Here is a 20,754-nt window from a genome sequence, read left to right on the forward strand (position 1 = left end):
TTCGGACAAGTAGGAGAGGGGGTATCTCTCTTCCCTGTCTTTACAGACCCTCGTGCTTAACTCCCAGATCCGGAGCTTTCCTGGTCTTCCTAACGCTATTGGATTTTCTCTCGCTATTCAGACTCCTACGTTTGACGTTTAAATGGCCTTGGAGAGTTAACTCTCCACTCGCCTAATCCAAGGCACTAAAATCCTAAACTTGTTGGTGTAACTGACTTAAACAAAAAGTTCTAGTGAATTTTAGTTAGCGCTTGATTTTAAAATAGGATGTTCTTTAAGTCACAAGGTAACGGAAGTGAAACTAGTGGTGTTTTTTGACGCAAAAGAAATTAATAAAAACTTAACTACATGCACATGCACTTTTTCGTTTTTCGATGAAGAGCAATTTCTATAGGGTTCAGAGGAACTTCTAATAAAACAAATTTTTCTTTTCTTTTCGTTAATTCACACTTCACACTCAAAAAAGCTAACAAAGCTATGTATGCCTAAAAGGGTATGCAAATCTATCCTACTGCAACAAATATATGCCGATGCAAGATTCGAAACTATTCTAAAATCAAAAAATGAAAGTTGCTTGCTTATCAATCTTTATCTTGCCACTTAAAATGTCTAGATGGAATATGAGATGGTACCATTCATTTCGTCTAAACACTAAAAACAAGTTCTAAGACAAACATAAAGCACTTTCATTCACTAAAAGGAAACCAAATGAAAACCAAGTTCAAGAAAGCAAAACTAAGTTTTTCAAAAATATCTTCTTCAAAAGCAACAATAAAAGAGTCTCTTCAAAAATGCTCTCAACAAGACTGAAACTTTGTGATTGAAGAATAGGCAATCAAACACTTTTGTAAGTTGACACCACACAACGGATGAAAACTCAACAAAAATAAATGTGTTTAAAAGTTCTCTTAACAATCAAAAGCAGCAATGAAAGCTTTGATAACGAAAACCAAAAAGATCAAAAAGACAAATTTCAAGAAAGTGTCAATCAACAACTTTCATGAAACAAAGAAGTGGATGGTCACAAAAGCGGTTTTGTCAAGCAAACAAAAAATCACCAAAAGCAAGATTTGACACGAAGATTGAGAACAATCTCCCTACCCTGATGAATCAGAGCAGCCAAGATTCCAAACAAGAAATCTTGCGTGCTTAAACAAGAAAAGATGACGCTTGCAACAACAAAAAACAAGACCAATACTCCTTATAATCAGAGAGAATTCAGAACAAGATGCTCTCTATAAAAAGAACAACTGACACTAGAAAATGACTGTTTCAGACTGACTCAAACTACCAGCCAAACCTTCAGAGACAAAAAGATTTACAAATCTTGAAAATTGCAAGATATACGCGACTGTACTTATGTACAGATTGCGTGTATACGCTACTGTAACTAAGGAAACCTGCGTATACGCGGGTTCACTTAAAGAAACATGCGTACATACGCCTCTGTAACTAAGAAAAACAGCATATATAAAAGGTTTCAAGAAAAATAAAAAACAAACTGAAGAAACTGGCAAAACTTAAAGTTCAAAAACACACCAGACAGTAACAACAAGCAGACAAGGCAGCTGAGCCCTGATTGGCTTGAAAACACCCAAACTAGGAACAATAAGAATGTTGTCCCCAGTGGAGTCGCCAATTCTGTTTGAGGGAAATGTTCCCCTAGGGCTTTTTGGGTTGAAACCCTAGCATACTGAAAGCTATCTATTCAAAGAAACATACATTCACACAGCCATTATGCTATTATAAGCAAATTCTATTGATAAGGGTACATACCTTTGGTCCTACGTTTGAGAAGGCCTTTAGGGTCCAAACCCTTCTTGGAGTTCCCTTCTTCTCTTTTGTCCTGCAAAACAACCAATTCCAAAGAACACAACAGTATATGGACAAAAACTTATAAAGAAAACATCTTCATGTTATAAAGAAAGGTAGTTAGTTATGAAATCCAAACAACCATTTACATATGAATTCTAAACATGAATATCATTAACATAAAGAAGATTCATTTCGGGAACCAAGACATGTGTTTCTTTTATTATAGACAAATAAAGTACATAAAAAGGAATAATTTCACCTGAGTCACCTTCAGCAGGATCCAAGCAAAGCTTCCTTCCGGATTCGTTCCAGCCTCAAGCCTTTAACAAACTCCTTCCATGACTTACTCCATGATGTCATAAATGGTGGATGAACATCAACACACAAGGAAACAAGAGTTTCCTGTACAAATGGGGGAAGTGTAGAAGGCACAAGGGACTTCAGACCTGGTCAGGGGAAAAATCTCAGCATAATAACCTTTCTCTCTCTTCTCTCCTCCCTTAGGCCTTCCCTTTGAGGTCTTTTTATACCTCTCCCAAAGTAGTTTTTTAGTTGGGAGTTGGTTGGGAACAGTTGGGCCACGAGCACTAACAGGTGATCAGCAGGTAAAACCCACGATCTCCGCCTGAAAATAAGGAGTTTTATATTTTTTTAAGTGTTTTAATACATATATGCGGGTTGGATATACACAGACCCGCGTATACACGTGTTTAACTCAGGGAAATGTCGCGTATAAGGGATAAAACACTGTTTTTTAAATTTTAGGACCAGGTCTGGAAGGAGGGGTTGCCCTAGGCCATGAGTACAGCATCACAAACCATAAGAGTGAGATTTGGAGCTATAACACTATGCATGACTAACCATAGAAAGATATAAATTTTTGGCCAGTGCTTCTTGTCCTACTTTGCGTTCAACTTCGGTTCTGGTTGAAGTTGATCGTGCTTGGCTATATATCTATAGGATTTTCTTAATATGAAGTGTCCAACATAATTTTTCCCCATCTGAGTTTATCCTCGACAAATTCAAGAAGGATTTTTCTTTTTGTAATTCTGATGAGAGGTCCGATCAGGCTTGGGGGTTCATATGGGGAGTCCATTCCTCTTGTTTCATCCAAATTTTCCATCTGTCATTTTCTTCACTCTTTTTCCAGTACTGACTGACTTTGATCTTTCCTCTGTTTTGCATTTCAGCATTGATTTGGTGATAAATATCTTGATCAAGTTGTAGCCTTTGTTGCTAGGCATCCTCCTAGAAAAGAGCTTTTTCTCATTGCCTATTTCCCAGAAACTATATTTTTGGATGATGTCCATGTTCTCCGATGCTTGATTCCAGATGAATGAACCTTTGATATTTCCATTGAGCTTGATGATTTTATCTTGCGTTAGGGAGGGGGTGTACTTTTCTTTCCATAGGATTCCCCAAGGGGAATTGGGGTTTGCAATCCATCTCCATAAGTTTTTGGCTCCTAGGGCCTTTCCTAGGAGGTCTATGTCTCTAAGACCAAGGCCACCATCTTTTTTTGGCTTGCAAATTTTTTTCCCATGCTACCAGAGCCCATTTATGTTTGACCTCTGCACCTCTCCATAAGAAGTTCCTCTGAAGGTTTCTAATTTTGTTTGAAATCACTTTTGGGTCTACCAGAGCTGAGTACAAGTAAATCGGGATGGGATGTAAAACAGATTTAACCAGGATAAGATGGCCTGCCAAATTGAGAGATCTGAAGGTCCAGTTGGAAATTATTTTCTCCATATTGTTAATCAGGTTCTCCCAAGTGGCCTGGGAGAGAGGCTTGTCTGTAAGGGGAACACCAAGGTAAGTGGAGGGGAGGGTACTAATGGGAATTGCCAGGAGTCTAGTGATGTTCCTGCAAATGGGCAGCTGAGTGTTAAAGAAGAACAACTTGGATTTCAGGGGGTTGATGGAGGTACCAGAAGCAACGAAGAAGTCCAAAAGAATGGACATGAAAGAGGAGGCATCTTTGATAGATGGGAGGCCCATGAGAAGGGTATCATCCACAAATTGTTGGTGCATTGAAGGGGGGGAAGAGGCATGGGGATGGAGACCATAGAGCTTATTTTCATGTAGGGCAGCACAGATTGATCGGCTTAGCCCTTCTGCCATTATAACAAAGAGGAAGGGAGAGATTAGATCCCCTTGCCTAATACCCCTAGAGGGATTAAAGGGTTGCGAAGGTGATCCATTCATGAGGATGGAGAAAAAATCTCCCGACACCATAGCCATGATCCACTTGATGCTTTCTTTGTGGAACCCAAACACATCCAAGACCTGTCTCATATAGTTCCAATTAATTTTCTCAAAGGCTTTGGACATATATAGCTGAATCATCATACCAGGTTTTTTTTTGGATTTAAGAGAGTGGATAAGCTCATGAGAGAGGATGATAATATCCATGATTTTCCTTCCTTCCACATAGCCAGATTGTTGGTGGGAGATGAGGAGAGGGAGGATGACTTTAATTCGATTGGCAAGAACTTTGGAGATTATTTTGTATATGACATTGCAGAGGGATATGGGCCTAAATTTGTCCAAGGAATCTGCAGAGGTGGCCTTGGGAATCAGAGTTAGGAAAGTAGAGTTAAGGGATTTGAGGACAGACTTCCGAATTCAAGATTCGTCCACCAGGGCGTGTACTTCCAAATTTATGATAGGCCAACAAGCTTTGTAGAAATCAATGGTGAAACCATCCGGACCTGGAGCTTTTCCATTGGGCATTCCCATGACCACATCTTCCACTTCCTGGAGGGAGACTTTCCTTAGGAGCATTTTGTTATGGTCCTCCGTGAGGATTTTGGGGATATTCTTGGTGATCATTTTGATGTCCTAATCCTGGTCATTCCTTGGCTCTTTGAGAAGAGAGCTGAAATATTGGTTGAGTTATGTTTCCAACTCCTCTTGAGAGTGAATGAGATGACCATATTAGTTCTTCAAAGCCAAAATTATGTTGTTCCTCCTGTGATGTATCATTGTTTTATGGAAAAAGTTCATGTTCCTTTCCCCACATTTTAGCCAATTTATTCTAGATTTTTGTTGCCATAACTTGTATTCTTGAATGGCTCTTTCCTCCCAGCTTTGTTTTAGTCATTGTTCCTCTTTCTTACTATTCTCTGTTAGCCCTTCCTGAATTATGTTTTGTTGGAGAAGTTCCAGTTGGTGTTCCAGGTTTTTTTTATCCCTGATGATGTTACCAAATGTTTCTTTGTTCCATTTTTTTATTTCCTCTTTGATATGTTTTAACTTTTATTGGAAAGTATATATTTTGTTTCTAGTTCTGATGGGAGTATAAGTCCACCATTGTTTCATTTTTTCCATGAAATCTTGGTGATCCAACCAGAAGGCCTCGAATCTAAAAGGCTTATTTTTCGAACCATTGGAAAATTGAATCTTGAGAGAGATAGGCCAGTGATCAGAGCCTTCTTGTGGTAGGATTCTCGCCTATGTTTCCCAGGAGGTAATATAAGTTGCCTCAGATAGAAGGAAGCGGTCTAAATGGGAGGCTATTTGATGGTCTCCTCCTCTTCTGTTATTCCAGGTGAATAAGCCATTGCTAGTGGGAATGTCGATGAGGTTGAGGTTTTCAATGGTGGTGAGGAAAGCCTCAGAGTCCTTATCTAACTTCCGGATACCTCCTTTCTTCTCAAACAAGTTAGTTATCATATTAAAATCACCAACTATGATTTTGAGAGGGTGGTGAAGAGGGTCAAGGAGATTGGAGATGTTTTGGAGCATTTTGATACGATCTGTCATCGTGTGTGGGGCATAAATATTAGTTATGTAAATGGTCTCATTGGTGCCTATGATTCTCAAGATCACTGTTATGGAATGATAAGTGGCTAGAGAGGAAATGAGGTCGAATTTAGAGTTTTTCCAAAATGTCATTATGCCCCTCGCCGTACTTGTAGCCGTGTTGGCCAAGGAGTTGTATGGACTGAAGCACGAGTTGAGAAGGAAGGGGGGGAGTCGAATTAAGTTTTGTTTCTTGAATTAGCAAGATGTCAGGATGATCAAACAAGATTCTATTTTTTAGGATGCGTTTCTTCCCAGGACTGTTAAGTCCTCTAATATTCCAAGAGATGCAATTCATTGACATGGAGATGGTTATAGAGCTAGAACCTTTACCTTTCCTTCATTGATTAACTTGGCACCCAATTCTTGAAGGAGCTAACTGGTGGTCTTTCAACCTCACTTTCTGCTTAAGCCTTTGAGGTTGAGTCCTTCTACTGGAATATTGGCTAATATGCCCTTTGAAAATGTGCTTTCTTGTACTGGATGGTGAGCTTTGAGTTTTAATTCTTCCTGGAGGAGATAAGCTCCTTCGATTTTTTGTAGTTGTTGTTCTGATATGGCATTTATTCCTTTTTGTTTCCATTCCTCTGCAATTGTTGCAAGGTATACCCCCTACAGAGCTTCCTCTATAGCGTTTTCCTCTAGTGTTTTCTCTGTTTCTATTTGCTCCATTTTTGTATCCTCTTGCACATGCTCCTTTCCTCTGTTGGTATTACATGTATCCCTCTCATCGTGTTCGTTGCCTACTGGGTTCATTTCTTCCTCTCCTACTTCATCTTCTATCAGTTTGTTAGGATCCATTTGCTCTTGGGTACTGTTCAGTACATTGAACTAGTTCTGGCTTGCTTCTTTAAGTAGGTTCTTCTTGGGGATATCCTTTTTCCTGATGTTCTTGTTCCTAGAGATGAATTTAGTAAATCCTTCGATATCTTTTCGTTTACTTGCTTGCTCTTGCGTTTGAGGGATTTTATTCATTGGCCAGTCTCGAAAGAGATGCCCATGCTCATGGCACTTTCTGCATCGGAAGGGAATATTTTCATAGTCTATACTTTGCAGTCAGACTTCATCCCTGAGGATTAATTTAATTGCTTCTGGCAGGGCACCAAAAATGTCTATATATACTCAAATTCGGGTGTAGGAAACATAATGACCCATTTTGTTGCCTTCAGACATTTTCATGTACTCCCCCAGCTGATCTCCTATTCCTTTTAAGACTGAAGGAGCCCAATAATCAGTTGGTAAGGAGTAGAGGTGTACCCAGACTGGAACCATAGTAAAGACCTCTTTTTCCGGTGTGAAGTTCTCCCTCCAGAATCTCATGTATAAACCGACTGAATTATAGAAATAGGGTCCTCCTTCAAATATTTTTTCTCTAACTTCTAGGAGGTCAAAGATGACTGTGAAAAATCCTTTGGAGCCCAACTAAAGTCTGATCTCCCCTTTAGGTGTCCATTTGCTTTGAATCCACCAGTTCAGGGCTCTTTCAGTTGGCCAAATGCCCATGAACTTGCATATAATTGCATGTTATTGCATGTATTCTCTGTATTCAGCTACCCTGGGGTCATGGATTTCCAGTTCTGGGATTTCCTTGGCTTTGGGGTTGCAATTATTTTTAGTATTTTTTCCCTAATCCTGTAGTTGCTCCTGAGATTTTGAAGGATTGACGTTAGCAGGGAAGGGCGAGTTTGCAGCCTTGCCTTTTTCTACTCAAGTTTCCATGGTTATCCTTTTCCTTGTGTCTTCGTTCCTCTTTGGCAGCCCGTTTTGCTGTAGATGACTGGTTTCTTCTTTGTTAGAGTTTCCTTCTGGTGTCGTACAGAAGGCAAAGCTGGAGGCAAACTTTGTGAAGAATGAAGCTTGGTCTCGCGGCCGACTAGAGACCATATCCTTGAAGGACCGGGCGCGAGTATGTTGTTGCGGATCCACCATGGCCGGCAGGGCACCAAAGGCCTGAACCAGAGGTGCGAGGGGAGGTCGCGAAGTGGGCTCAAACCCTAGCGTGGGTTCCTTCACCATTCAAGGACAAATTAAATTAGGATTTTTTTTTTGCTATTTTTAACAATCACATTGTTAAGATTAAAAAAAACTTCAAAATTAATTAAATTATAACTTTATTTTAAATTATTATTATTATTATTATGCTAAATGTTGATAGACATCAAAACACTTCTATCATCATACATATCACAATTAAAAAAATAAAAACTTAACTAAATTATAACTTTATCTAAAATATTCTTTAGTAGTATTTATAAATCAAATGTTGAAATTTCTCTCCAAAGCATTTATGCTCTCTATGCTCTTTTAATTAAATTGATCAATTAAAAACAATCTCATATGAACATGTTTGTATAAATCTATCTACATGGTAAAGTGGGGTTGAATCTCCATGATTAAGAATATTATTATTATTATTATTATTATTGATAATAAATAATAAAGGTGTAGTCTAATTTATAGATGAAATTGTTTTTTTCACGACCATTTTTCTAATTAATTTTAATCAAATCTGACTGAGAACTTGAGTTTAAATTGCTTAATCGCATAATTCAAGTGCCCCAGGGGTTTTCAAGTGTACTAAATTCATTTATGGATTTAAAAATGTATTTTAAACAACGAAAAATCTTGAAATTGTATTGCCCAATTTTGGTGAATTATGGTGGAAAAGGCTATTTCGTCTATAAGTTAGACTACGCCAATAATAAGTATTCATGTCTATTTAGGAATTGAAGTTCCAAAATTTTAATTTAATTATTAACAATTATTAGATGGACGATAGAGATTTAATTCCATAGAATGTTCTTAGTTGTATACATAAATCAAAGGCTAAGATTTATTGCCAAAGTAGTTATGCTTTTTCCCCTTATAATTAAATTCATTAATTAAAAAAATTACTATATGAACAAGTGTCATATGAAATGAGCTATGGTTTTTTTGGGCATGTGGTATTGATAAGCCATTATATTGGCCCATAATATTGTAACAAAGCATGTTTACATATTAAGAATCTCCATGATAAAGTGGGGTGAATCTCTTTGTTACATGTTTTTATTTATTTAATAATAATAATAATAAAGCTATAATTTAGCTAATTACTATTTTGATTTTATCAATTTGAGATGTATGATAAAATAAGTATTTTGATGCTTATTATGATTGATGCATATGTGCATTTACTAGTCATTTCATTTATATGGTTGCACTCGCTTAAAAAAAAATTACATTTTAGTTAATTTTTATGATTTTTTTTACAATGTGAGATGTATTATGACATAAGTGTTTTGGTGTTTTAATCTCTATGAGCTTAACAACAACTTAATTTATATGGCTACACTAGTAATGAGTTAAATATATATACATTTGAAAAAATGTGTCACAAGATTCTTAACTATGGAGATTCACCCCCACTTTACCATGGAGTTTATAAACTTGTAAATATGCTTTATTGTTAATTTATATGGCTACACTAGTAATGAGTTAAATATATATACATTTGAAAAAATGTGTCACAAGATTCTTAACTATGGAGATTCACCCCCACTTTACCATGGAGTTTATAAACTTGTAAATATGCTTTATTACAATACCATTGACCAATGTCATGGCTTACTAATACCACACAAAACCATAACCCATGTTCATATGAGATGTTTTTTAATTAATCAACTTAATTCAAAGGCCAAATAGGGCATAACTAATTTTGAGATGAATCTCAACCTTTAGTTTGTGATACTACCAATAATATTCTAAAATATTCCATGGAGATTACATCTTTACCATCTACCTAATAATTATTGATAATTAAATTAAATTTTTCAAAACCCTATTCCAAGATAAACATGTTGAACTATGAATAATATTATAACTTAATAATTTTTATTATTAAATTACGAATATTAAAAGTATAATTTTACTTATTTGAGTGAATTATTATTATTAGTATAAATTTTATATGGTTTTGATGGTAAATGAAATAGTCACATTAAAAAAAATACACAATAATAATAGCTTCGGCTATTTATTTTTGGAAAAATTAACAACATAAATTTTGAAAATAAGAAAACTTTGGGTAAATCACATCATCAAAGTTTTGTCCACATGTTTGGATGGTGGAAAAATTAACAATACAAATTTTGAAAATAAGAAAACTTTCGGTAAATCACATCATCAAAATTTTGTCCACACGGTATTTTGAAAAGTAATTTTTTTTTTAATAAAAATCACATCATCTCAACATGTTTCGAAACATTCAATGTAATTCTTTATGTAATTCAAATTTTCCTAATTATTCAATTATATTAACTTTTAGTTACATCAATTTTTTCCCACACTTCTATGCTCATTTAAGTTTTTTTTTAAATCATTCCATTTTACTAAATCATGGTCATTTCAATTCCCAAAAAGACAGGTCTGGCTAGTATTAATGGACTGAACCATGGATATATGGGGACTTATATTTGCAGAAAATTTGAAGTTCCCATGTTCCATGAAATTTCATGTTTTGGATTTATCAAGAAGATGTGTGTCGAAGTATGCTTTTGGTAGGTTGAAAAATCTAGATTTTAAAATAGAAGGAAATTCTATATTCGGTAGGCAATAGAACTTTCTTAATCTTTTAGTAACGATTTTTTCCAATTACATAATTGGCAGGCAAGTTTTTAAACTTTTAATATTTTATTTTGGCCTTTTGTTGACTGAATGTAATTTCGGGTGCAGATCAATCTTGGGGATTTCTCATTCTTCTCTATGTGTTTGTACAAGTAAGCAGAGTTATAGTTGTGGTTGTACTATATCCGGGATTAAAATATTTTGGTTATGGTATAACCTGGAAGGAGGCAATTATTCTTATATGGTCGGGATTGCGAGGAATTGTCTCTTTGGCCTTATCCCTCATACTAAATGTAAGTGAGGCATTATCCCTGCTACTAAATGCAGTTATTGTATGGTGGAGATTTATTAATATAGCTATTGTTTTTTGTTTTACTGCAATCAAGTAGATCAGTAGATTTTAGTTGGGTTGTAGTTTAATCATTTTTATGTTTTGATTATTTTTTAGTTGGGTTGTAGTTTAATCATTTTTATGTTTTGATTATTATGCTTTTTTGAGTTGATTTATTTTAATTTTAAAAATAGTTAGTTGAAATTATAAATTTGAATTGTGAAATTTGTATCATTTAAATGTTTTAAAATTGTTTAGAGCGTAGAATGTATTTAAATCATAGCAGCGATATCATATTAGTGCAAAGATTCCAACCACCATTGTAATATTGATGATCATATATAAGAGAAGTGTTGGAAGTTGCATCTAGAGCTCAACCAAAAATAAATAAAAGAGAGATGTGAAGAAAAAAAGTATCATGGCTATAGATTCAAGTAATCAAGTGAAAAGCCGAAGATTTTATATACATTAGTGCAAAAGGGGTTGAATCCGAGTAGTTTTCAATAATAGGAAGAGAAGGAAATGACCAAATTCCTGCATATAAAGATATAGATCAAGAAGATGAAAATTGATGCACTATTTAACTCGGGATCATAGGAAAATATCATAGCAATAGATCTGGTCAAGAAATTGGGATTGGAGACTCATAACCATGCTTGTCCATGTCCATTAGGATGGGTTCACAAGGAGGAATAGATAAAGGTAAGCAAATAGTATAGAATCAAATTTCTTATTGGTGCTAGTTTTATTGTTAAAGGAGAGTTGGATGTAGTTCCATTTGCTGTATGTAGATTTGTATTAGGGAGTCCCTATATTTACACGTGGGATGAAATTTTCATGTGGAGAGCCAACTAGGAATGCTTCAAAAAAGGAAGGAAATCCTTCGTCATCAATGTGCACAAGGGCAAGTCAAAGATCTCATAGGTCAGTTCCAACTAGGTGAAAAAGTTTATCAGTTCTAGAAAGAAGTATGTTTTGTATTTTTTAAGAGAAAAATAGTTTGTATAAGAGTCCATGAGAGTTAGTCATCCCTAAAGGGGTGCACTAAGAAATGAAAACAATAATGGGAAGAGGTGTTATAGGCATATAGTGGTGTGTTCCAAACCTAAAGGGATATTACCCAAGATGGAAGTGGAGCACGAGATGCGGCTATGATCATTATCTAAATTTCCAAACATTGGGCTATCCAAGCAGTTTGTTATGGGGGGAAATGAGGTGAAGAAGTAGTTGCAACAATTACTCAAATAAGGTGTTATTCGACTAAGTACCTTACCATGTGGATCAACCATTATAATTGTGCCTAAGAAGGTTGGGTCTTGGCGGATATGCATTGATTATAGGGTGTTAAACAAAATTTCACTTAAGAGAAGGTACCCCTTGTCTAAGATAAATGGTTTGCTAGATCATTTTCAGCAATCCAAATACTTCAACAAACTAGACTTAAAGTCAAGGTATCAATTGCTTTGAGTCAGAGAAGAGGCTACTTGGAAGATCATCTTCAAAGCTAGAAAAGATTTGTATGAGTGGTAGTTATGATATTTTGCATATGCAATCCACCAACAACAATCATGAGATGCTTGGGACTTTACATCATATGGAGGAGTTAGATTTGGTTGTAACACTCTCCCCATTGTTTGTGCAATTTTCTTGGTAGAGAGAAATGGTTGGTTCTGAACAAGAGCCTTGAGGGTATTTAAAGAAAAAAATACCTCTCTTTCACTTAAGAATGTTCATTCAAAAGTGATATGAGCAGTCATCAATGAAGTGGGGTGCATACTTAGCCAATGAATGGACAAGTTGGAAATTACATGAGATGACTATGTAACAAATCAAGAGGTTTGGTAGAACATGATGACATACCTATAGGAAATTATGTCAATGTTGTTTCCCAAGAACGCAACCTTAACAGACTCCATTAGTGCAAGAAACTTTGAGGAGATCGAACATTAAATTTTTTGTTCACAAGTGTTGCAAACACATACAATTCAAATGTCTAGATCTTTCATGCCAAAGTCTATATAAAGAATCAATTTGTACAATGAAGAGGAACTTTAAGCAAGTTCAAAATGAACAAATTTGTACAAGAAAGAATCATGGTCAATGCATCTAGAAGTAAAAACAATATGTAGATTCAATAATCAAAGATGATGAGTCTTGCAAAGGTCGAATGAACATAATTAGCAATAGTGTTCAAAAGAGACAATGAAGGAAATCAAACCACAACAACATCAAAGAGATTTATGATGTGAGGAGGCATTGTTTTGCATATGTTTTGAGATTGTTGAATTTATTTGAGAAGGAATAAATACTCTTTTGGCATTTAGTGAAGTTGAACATAACACATTTGGTAGTTGAAAGCAAGATATTGTTACTAACCAATGAGGATTGCATGGGGAGGGAAAAGGTAGGAGGGAGTATGTATGGAATCTTTAGGAGGTAGGTGATCAACATAAATGATTATGAACAAAAGAAACAAAGTAGCCTCAAAGTGGCAACACTAGCTTCATTAAAAAAAAAAAAAATCTACGAAGACAAACTGTGATAAGTATGAAGAGCGAAATATGAATTTCTCAATTTTGAGGTACTGTCACCAAGGTTTTGTAATTTGTGAGGGTAAGAAATGAACTTGAAGAGGCATTGAAGAGAGAATATGGGTAGCACTTGAAGTAGAAATGTTGACCAAAAATGATAATAGTAGGCCTATATATGAACATAATGTGAGTTGATAGAATTTATTGTGAAAAGTGTTGTGTTCATTGAACTATTTTTTAATGCTTTTATGTGTATTGGCATTGTATGGAAAATTTATCCAAATAACATAGAACCATACAAGTTTTCTTAAAGTTGTTCGTCTATTTACCTTTTAGTACTTTTATCTATATTGACATTGTATAGAAAAATTATCGAATTAATGAGTGATGGAAAGGGAATGATACCATAATTTTCATAAAGTTGGGTTTTGAACCCATCACTTCCTTCTCTGAAAAAATGATAAGAGAGATAGGATTTCTCCATTTTAGTAATGAATTGTAAAGACTGAATGAGCTTAAACTACAAAAGAAATCAAATCAATTCCTCTTTTTTTAGTTAATCTTGCTTGTGCATCCTCGAACTTACGTCATATAGTAGAAGCCATATAATTCTTCCTAAATAAATTAAGAAGAGGCCATTAATGGATGGTGTTCCTGAAGTTGTATTAAAAAGAGGCCATCAATGGGTGATGTTGATTAATTAGACATTGGGACATTTGCAACCTTCACCTATTGTGTACATGCAACTTTCACATGTAGTTAAGACATTAGAGTTTCTCAAATAAAAGTACCAATGTTGAGCATGATATCACATTCATATTATTTCTTCTTAAATATGTAAATTATTCTTCTTAGTCATTTTCCCTGTTATTTAAAAAAAATTGCCACACCCACTTTTCTATTCTACTTCTTAAGAATGCTTACTTTTGTATAAATTGCTCCTTAAGAGGTTCATTCTACAATCCAACATGAAGGAGTTGTGTAATTCTTTCTATGCTTAACTTTGAGTTGACGCATATATATTTTAAAATAAAAATAAAAAATTCTACAAAAAGTAATGCCAATTATAATAATAAAGAAAAATGAAAAATATTCTTTGAATGAAAAGCAATGTTGGCTATATAATAAAAAACAAAATTAAATATACATGTTTAGTTAGCATTCATTAAACGCATTATCACTAATGACACTTTCATGTGTTAGCTGGTTTGGTGGTTGATATTACAACCTAATATGAAGGAGATGTACTAAAAATATTTCATTCACATTCTCAACCATAAACAAAATATTTAGATGTCCATGTGAAAAAGCTTGATTTTATGTAAGTTTTAAAGAGAGATAAAGGTATTGAAACTAAAAAAAACTACAAAATATTATATTTTCACTTTTAAGTAATGCCAAAGATAAATAATTATTATACTTTTAAAAATATTTCAATATAGAGCTTAAATAAACTATGAATATGTTTGTTTACTAGTTCCTTTTAGAGGCCCAATATGAAGTAGATATTGTTTAGTAACTTGCATTTAAACATAATAAAATATTACATACATTAACAAAAAAAAAAAAATAGTAATAACTAAAAAACAATGTTGGTTATAAATAAAATACTTTAATTTCTACCTTAATTTTACATCATTGAAATTTAAAAAATTAATTAATTTACCTTTTAGTATGAGAGAGATTTCTAATTTCTTCACTACTTAATATGGAGTTGAAAAATGACATGTAAAAATAATATTATTGATTTAAGAAAAGCCTATCGGTAGAAATCACATAAGAGAAATTTTTGGCTACTGATATTATATGATGTGTAATATTATATTATAATATTTAAAAAAAAATTGTGTGAATTGTAAATAAAATATTTCAATATTCATATTAAATAAGAGAATTTTGTATCAATTTTAGATAGAAAAAATAAAAAAATTAAAATTAAAAAAATTCTTATATTTTCATTTTCGATTATAATTAAGATGTGTAATTTATTTCATTCTTAATATGAGAATGATATATTATATTAAAAAATATTAATGTGGTTCATTTCAATATGCATGTTGAATAAAATATTTTAACATCAAACATTCTATTAATAAGTTCTTTTTAATTCAAGGTGTGAGGGAGATTTGTAATTCCTTCAATGTTTAATAAGAAATTGATATGTGATATTTTAAAAAATATTAATAACAAAAATAATTAAATGAGAGAAAGATTGTATCCTATGGGTATATGTTTTCTACTTTTGAATATGATGGGAGGGGCATTAACATTTTAAGCTAAAGAATGTGAATCATAAATAAATAAATAAAAATTTGAAATGTATATATTATATAAAACTAGTGAAAATAAAAATAAAATAAAATAAAATCTTATATTTAAAACATTTTATTAGTGTTTTGCTCAAAACTAACTTAGATCCATCTTAATTCCAAATCTACTGATGCAGGAGCATTTAACTCAAAAATTTCTTTGTATTTTAGTAGACATAGGGGGTCTTGTGTTTTCAAGGAAGTTGGACTCCTATGTATCAAATTAATGTAATTATTAAAGTTTTGAGTGATTTTAATGAGAGAAACTAGAATAGGGATTAATTTAGTATTGTGAGACATATTTGTAAATGTTCTCAAATGTAGGAGAACATGAGTGATGATGAGTGATTAGTGAGGATTGAGAGATTTTGAAATATTGTAAATCCTAGATTAGGAATTGGTTTCATGATTTTGGGGATTAAAGAGAATCCTTAGGATTTAGTTAAGTTGTTGAGATCCTCAAGGGATCATTGAGAGATTTTAGGACTTGATGAGCAGATTAAGGATTTGAACCAGGAAATGGGTTACAGAACCTTTTGTATAAATGTAAGCCTAAAAGGCATAGAGAGAGTTATTTAATTCGAGGGTTAGCTAGCTAGGAGTTAGAGAGTGAGTTAGTTAGATAGGGTTGATTGTAAGCCTACGGACAGGAAAGGAAAAGTCCACTGATAGTGAAGATCAGGCCAGAAAGGAATCCTTTTGTAATTACTTGTTCATTAATACAGATAACTCGATTTCTGAGTTTGTGTGGTGTGAATGGAGTAATTGAATGAATTATGTGTGAATTAGAGTAATTCTGCATAGTATATGTATGCAGGTGGAATTAAGCATATCGTAGAGACAAAGTGGAGGATGAAGGATCGTGATCTGATCGTTTGAATCTGTTTGAAGGATCAAAGTTGAAGCTCAAGAGTGACAGTGTTTAAAAGTACGTGGAAGTAAGTTTAGGAGGAAGTTGTGTTGTAGAACAACCAAAGACTAGAAACCCTGGAGAACACCTAATACACAGAAGAATAGGGAGAGGATAGTGCATAGAGGAGGAGTACAACAATCGAAAGTGATTGAATGGTTTAGAAGGGATAAATGCATAAAGGATGATATATGTGAATCGGGTAAATAGACCAGAACATTGAGAAGTCACATAAAGACGAAGTAAAGGAAGGAACAAGTAATGAACATAACCATGCACAGGAATCGTTGGATCAGTTAGATCAACGGACAGAACGAATGGAAGGTGAGCGGCGAAGATCTTATTGCGCAAATTAAAGTGAAGAAGCGAAGAGATCAGATTAAGCCACATGTTAGCTGAAGGACAGAGCAATCTTCATAGGCGGTAAGTAGTTTCTCGCGTGCCCTCAAAGTGGAAAATGGTATTTCTATGAGTTCACGCAATTAACCTTATGGGTTGACACGTAGCACCTGGAGGAAAGAGAAAACCACTTTTCTCGCATGCTCTCGATCTAATATCGATCGTGCATGTAATTTGCGTGAGTTTGCGCAATCACCGTTGGATTGAGGTAGGAGGAATAAACGGTGGAGATTTAATGCGCTAAGGAGTCAGTCTAAAGAAGTGAGCGGATGACGTGATAACCGTCGGATCGAGGAGACAGATCAATGATGCGAATTGAACGCAATAAATGGAGCATCGGTATACGTGCAAAGGTCCGCGGAATGGCGGAAATGTAAGGTTTAAGTGTGTTTATGAAATATTTTTGTTATAAAGAAATTATAATAGAAATAAGCGGAATCAATGGATTATGGTTTAAGTTTGGGTTAAACTAAAACCAGAGTAAAAGGGATCTGGTTAATATGCGTGGGTAATAAGAATTAACCTAAGATTATGAAGGTTCCGCTCATAGGTTTATTAAAGTCTAAACTTGGGATAGTTAGATGAAATATTTCCGCTTAAGGAATTGAACTTTCATAAAGTGGGTTTTCATCAGATGTTATATTTCCACTGGTTAAAACTTTGGTTTAAGAGAATTTTGCCTAGGTATGGAATTTTGGAATTCTTGGGACACATGTAGATGACATGCAATTTTATTTGCATATTGTGGGTATATGCGGCTTAGGCTACATCATTATGGTGTTTGCAGCTTAGGCTGGCATCATTTGGTATCGGAGATGAACAAAGAAGTTCTGTGTGTAAGAATTCTTTGAGAAATTTAGAACATAGTTATGTTTTAAAGGTGTGTATACAGGTGAAAGGTGATCAGATATTGAATCTGACAAACAGTAGACACACTGACATAAAGTATAGTAGAATATTGGGAGAATTTGCAGATGCAGGGAAACAAAGAACAATCCATTCAAAGTGCAAGTGAATGGTAGAACAAGATCATGCAGAGGTCTTGAAGGTAGCGGCATAAGAAGGTGAGAAGATTGCAACAACCTAGAGCAAGGAGTGCTCAATTGGTTCCAAAAGAAAGAACCAGAGAGATGCCAAAAGACTGAGCTCAGAGGAGAGAAGCTTAGTGAGGTATCATGTAGCACGAGGGACTTGTTACTGCATAGGTATTATTACATCTCACGGAAAGATCATCAAGGCAATTCCATAGAGAATGTGGGTAGAATTGCTAAGGGATGAAGAAAGATGGTAAGAGTTTCTGAATGAAAGCAGAATGTGGCAGAACCTTGAATAATTCCAATAGAGGTTGGATAAAGAGGACAGTTCTGTTTTTAAAAGGTGTAGATGAGTTGAAGCCTAGAAGGAGCAGAGAGAAGTGCTCAAAGAGGTTCCAGGAAATAGAGAACCAAGTGCTTGTCAAAAGACCAAGTACAGAGGAAATCTTGCTGAGGTAAGTGGCAGTAGGGAGAACTTGTTGTTGCAGATGCTTTAGTGTAGCTCATAGCAAGTGAGTGAGGAACTCATGAAAATAGAGAAGGAGATGACTATTGATAGTCATAACAGAGGTAACAAAGGTTCTGAGGAAGACCACAACAGAATAAAGGTGAAGAAAGAAGATGCCAAGGAAAATGGCATACAGAGACAATTAAGTGAAGAAGAATATGAGAGGGAGAAGGCTGAGATTGCAATCCATCTTGAGTTATTGATGGAGATGTTGCAGATGAATAAGGATGACTAGAAGCATGGCTATGTCATGAGGAAGAAATTAAAGTGGCAGAGGCTACAAGAGAAGAGAAATTAGCAGGTGAATATGCAGTTAGCAAAAGAGTTGAAGAAGCTTGAACAGATAATGAATGTTCAATTGAAGTCTGAAGAACTGATATGTGAAGCAACAGTTGAGACTATTGAACCTTGTAATTCTCAAACTGATAAATTGTATACAAATGCAGCAATTATAAGTGATGATGAAGTACTTAAGAAATGTCACAGAGAAGTTGAATTGTTGGAATATTTGCTGAAAAACAGAGTATGACAGTGTGATTGCGGACGAAGGAGTTCATTATACTGGACAAGAGCAGAAAGACATTATTGAAGCAGATGGTGTGGAAGAGAAACTTGTTGACAGTTTCGAGAGTCCTTTGGAGAATTCTTTAAAGAGATTAAATCAGCATACTGATGTGCTAATAAAGAAGGAAAAATCATAGCAGCATATTGAAATGTTGCCAAAGGAAGAAGAGGCATTGAGGCCTTATGTTTTTCATTTTAATAATTGTTTTGTGAGTGCAGGTTTTGTTGCAGATGCTGAAGGAAATTTGGCACATATGAGCAGCCAAGTAAAGATGGAAGAGGAAGATTTTGTGGAAGTATTTAATCCATGGAATAGAGATATTACGTTGCTGGAAAGAATGCTAGAGAATCAAGATTTGATGCAGAAAGAGATAATCATGAAAGAGGAAAAGGATGAAAGGGCGGTAGTAAGAATCCGACAACTTCAAAGAGAAGATAATGAACAGCAGGTTGAAGAGCTAGTGGATAGCAGCAACAAACTGAAGCAAAGAGAAAGAGGTAGCAGCAAATGGCAGAGTATGTACCAACTCAAGGATGTGCTAGAGATAGAGATTGAAGAATTATGGCAGTTAATGATGAAGCAATCCAAATGGAGGAGATTGACAGCAACAAGAAGAGTGATCAATCAGAATTTGAAATTGATTGAAAAGGAGAGGAAAATGAAACAGAAGACAAAAAACATATAGCAGCAACAAAGGAATAGAGCATTCAGACAACTACAAACTAAAGTTTGGGACCCTGGAGGTTTTCTATCAACATATGGGAACACATGATCAGGAGATCATGAATGTTTTCAACCTTGAGAGTCTGATGCAGGAGCATTTAGCTCAGAAATTTCATTGTATTTTAGTAGACATAGGGGGTCTTGTGTTTTCAAGGAAGTTGGATTCCTATGTATCAAATTAATGTAATTATTAAAATTTTGAGTGATTTTAATGAGAGAAACTAGAATAGGGATTAATTAAGTATTGTGAGGCATATTTGTAAATGTTCTCAAATGTAGGAGAACATGAGTGATGATGAGTGATTAGTGAGGATTAAGAGATTTTGAAATATTGTAAATCCTAGATTAGGAATTGGTTTCATGATTTTGGGGATTAAAGAGAATCCTTAGGATTTAGTTAAGTTGTTGAGATCCTCAAGGGATCATTGAGGGATTTTAGGACTTGATGAGCAGATTAAGGATCTGAACCAGGAACTGGGTTACAGAACCTTTTGTATAAATGTAAGCCTAAAAGGCATAGAGAGAGTTATTTAATTCGAGGGTTAGCTAGCTAGGAGTTAGAGAGTGAGTTAGTTAGATAGGGTTGATTGTAAGCCTACGGACAGGAAAGGAAAAGACCACTGATAGTGAAGATCGGGCTAAAAAGGATTCCTTTTGTAATTACTTGTTTATTAATACAGATAACTCGATTTCTGAGTTTGTGTGGTGTGAATGGAGTAATTGAATGAATTATGTGTGAATTAGAGTAATTCTGCATAGTATATGTATGCAGGTGGAATTAAGCAGATCGCAAAGAAGAAGTGGAGGGTGAAGGATCATGATCTGATTGGTTGAATCCATTTGAAGGATCAAAGTTGAAGCTCAAGAGTGATAATGTTTAAGAGTACACAGAAGTAAGTTCAGGAGGAAGTTGTGTTGTAGAACAACCAAAGACCAGAAACCCTGGAGAACACCTAATACAAAGAAGAACAGAGAGAGGACAATGCATAGAGGAGGAGTACAGCAATCGGAAGACTGTGATTGAATGGTTTAGAAGGGATAAATGCACAAAGGATGATATAGGTGAGTCAGGTAAATAGACCAGAACACTGAGAAGTTGCATAAAGACGAAGTAAAGGAAGGAACAAGTAATGTATGTAACCGTGCACAGGAACCGTTGGATCAGTCAGATTGATGGACAGAACAAATGGAAGGTGAGCAGCAGAGATCCGATCAAG

General features: G+C 34.8%; 1 protein-coding gene across 1 annotated transcript in view; it reads left to right on the top strand.

Annotated features, from left to right (window-relative positions):
• Positions 1-20,754, top strand: part of LOC149234388 (sodium/hydrogen exchanger 7-like) — a 418,034-nt gene that overhangs the window by 393,664 nt on the left and 3,616 nt on the right. The window contains exon 5 of the mRNA XM_089368256.1: positions 10,336-10,520. Within this exon, the coding sequence (XP_089224382.1) occupies positions 10,336-10,520 (185 nt within the window). The remainder of the gene's footprint in view (positions 1-10,335; positions 10,521-20,754) is intronic.

This window comes from Pinus tabuliformis, chromosome 8 (assembly GCF_031772625.1).
Source record: "Pinus tabuliformis cultivar Carrire ecotype Pingquan chromosome 8, CPIR1, whole genome shotgun sequence".
NCBI lineage: Eukaryota > Viridiplantae > Streptophyta > Pinopsida > Pinales > Pinaceae > Pinus > Pinus tabuliformis.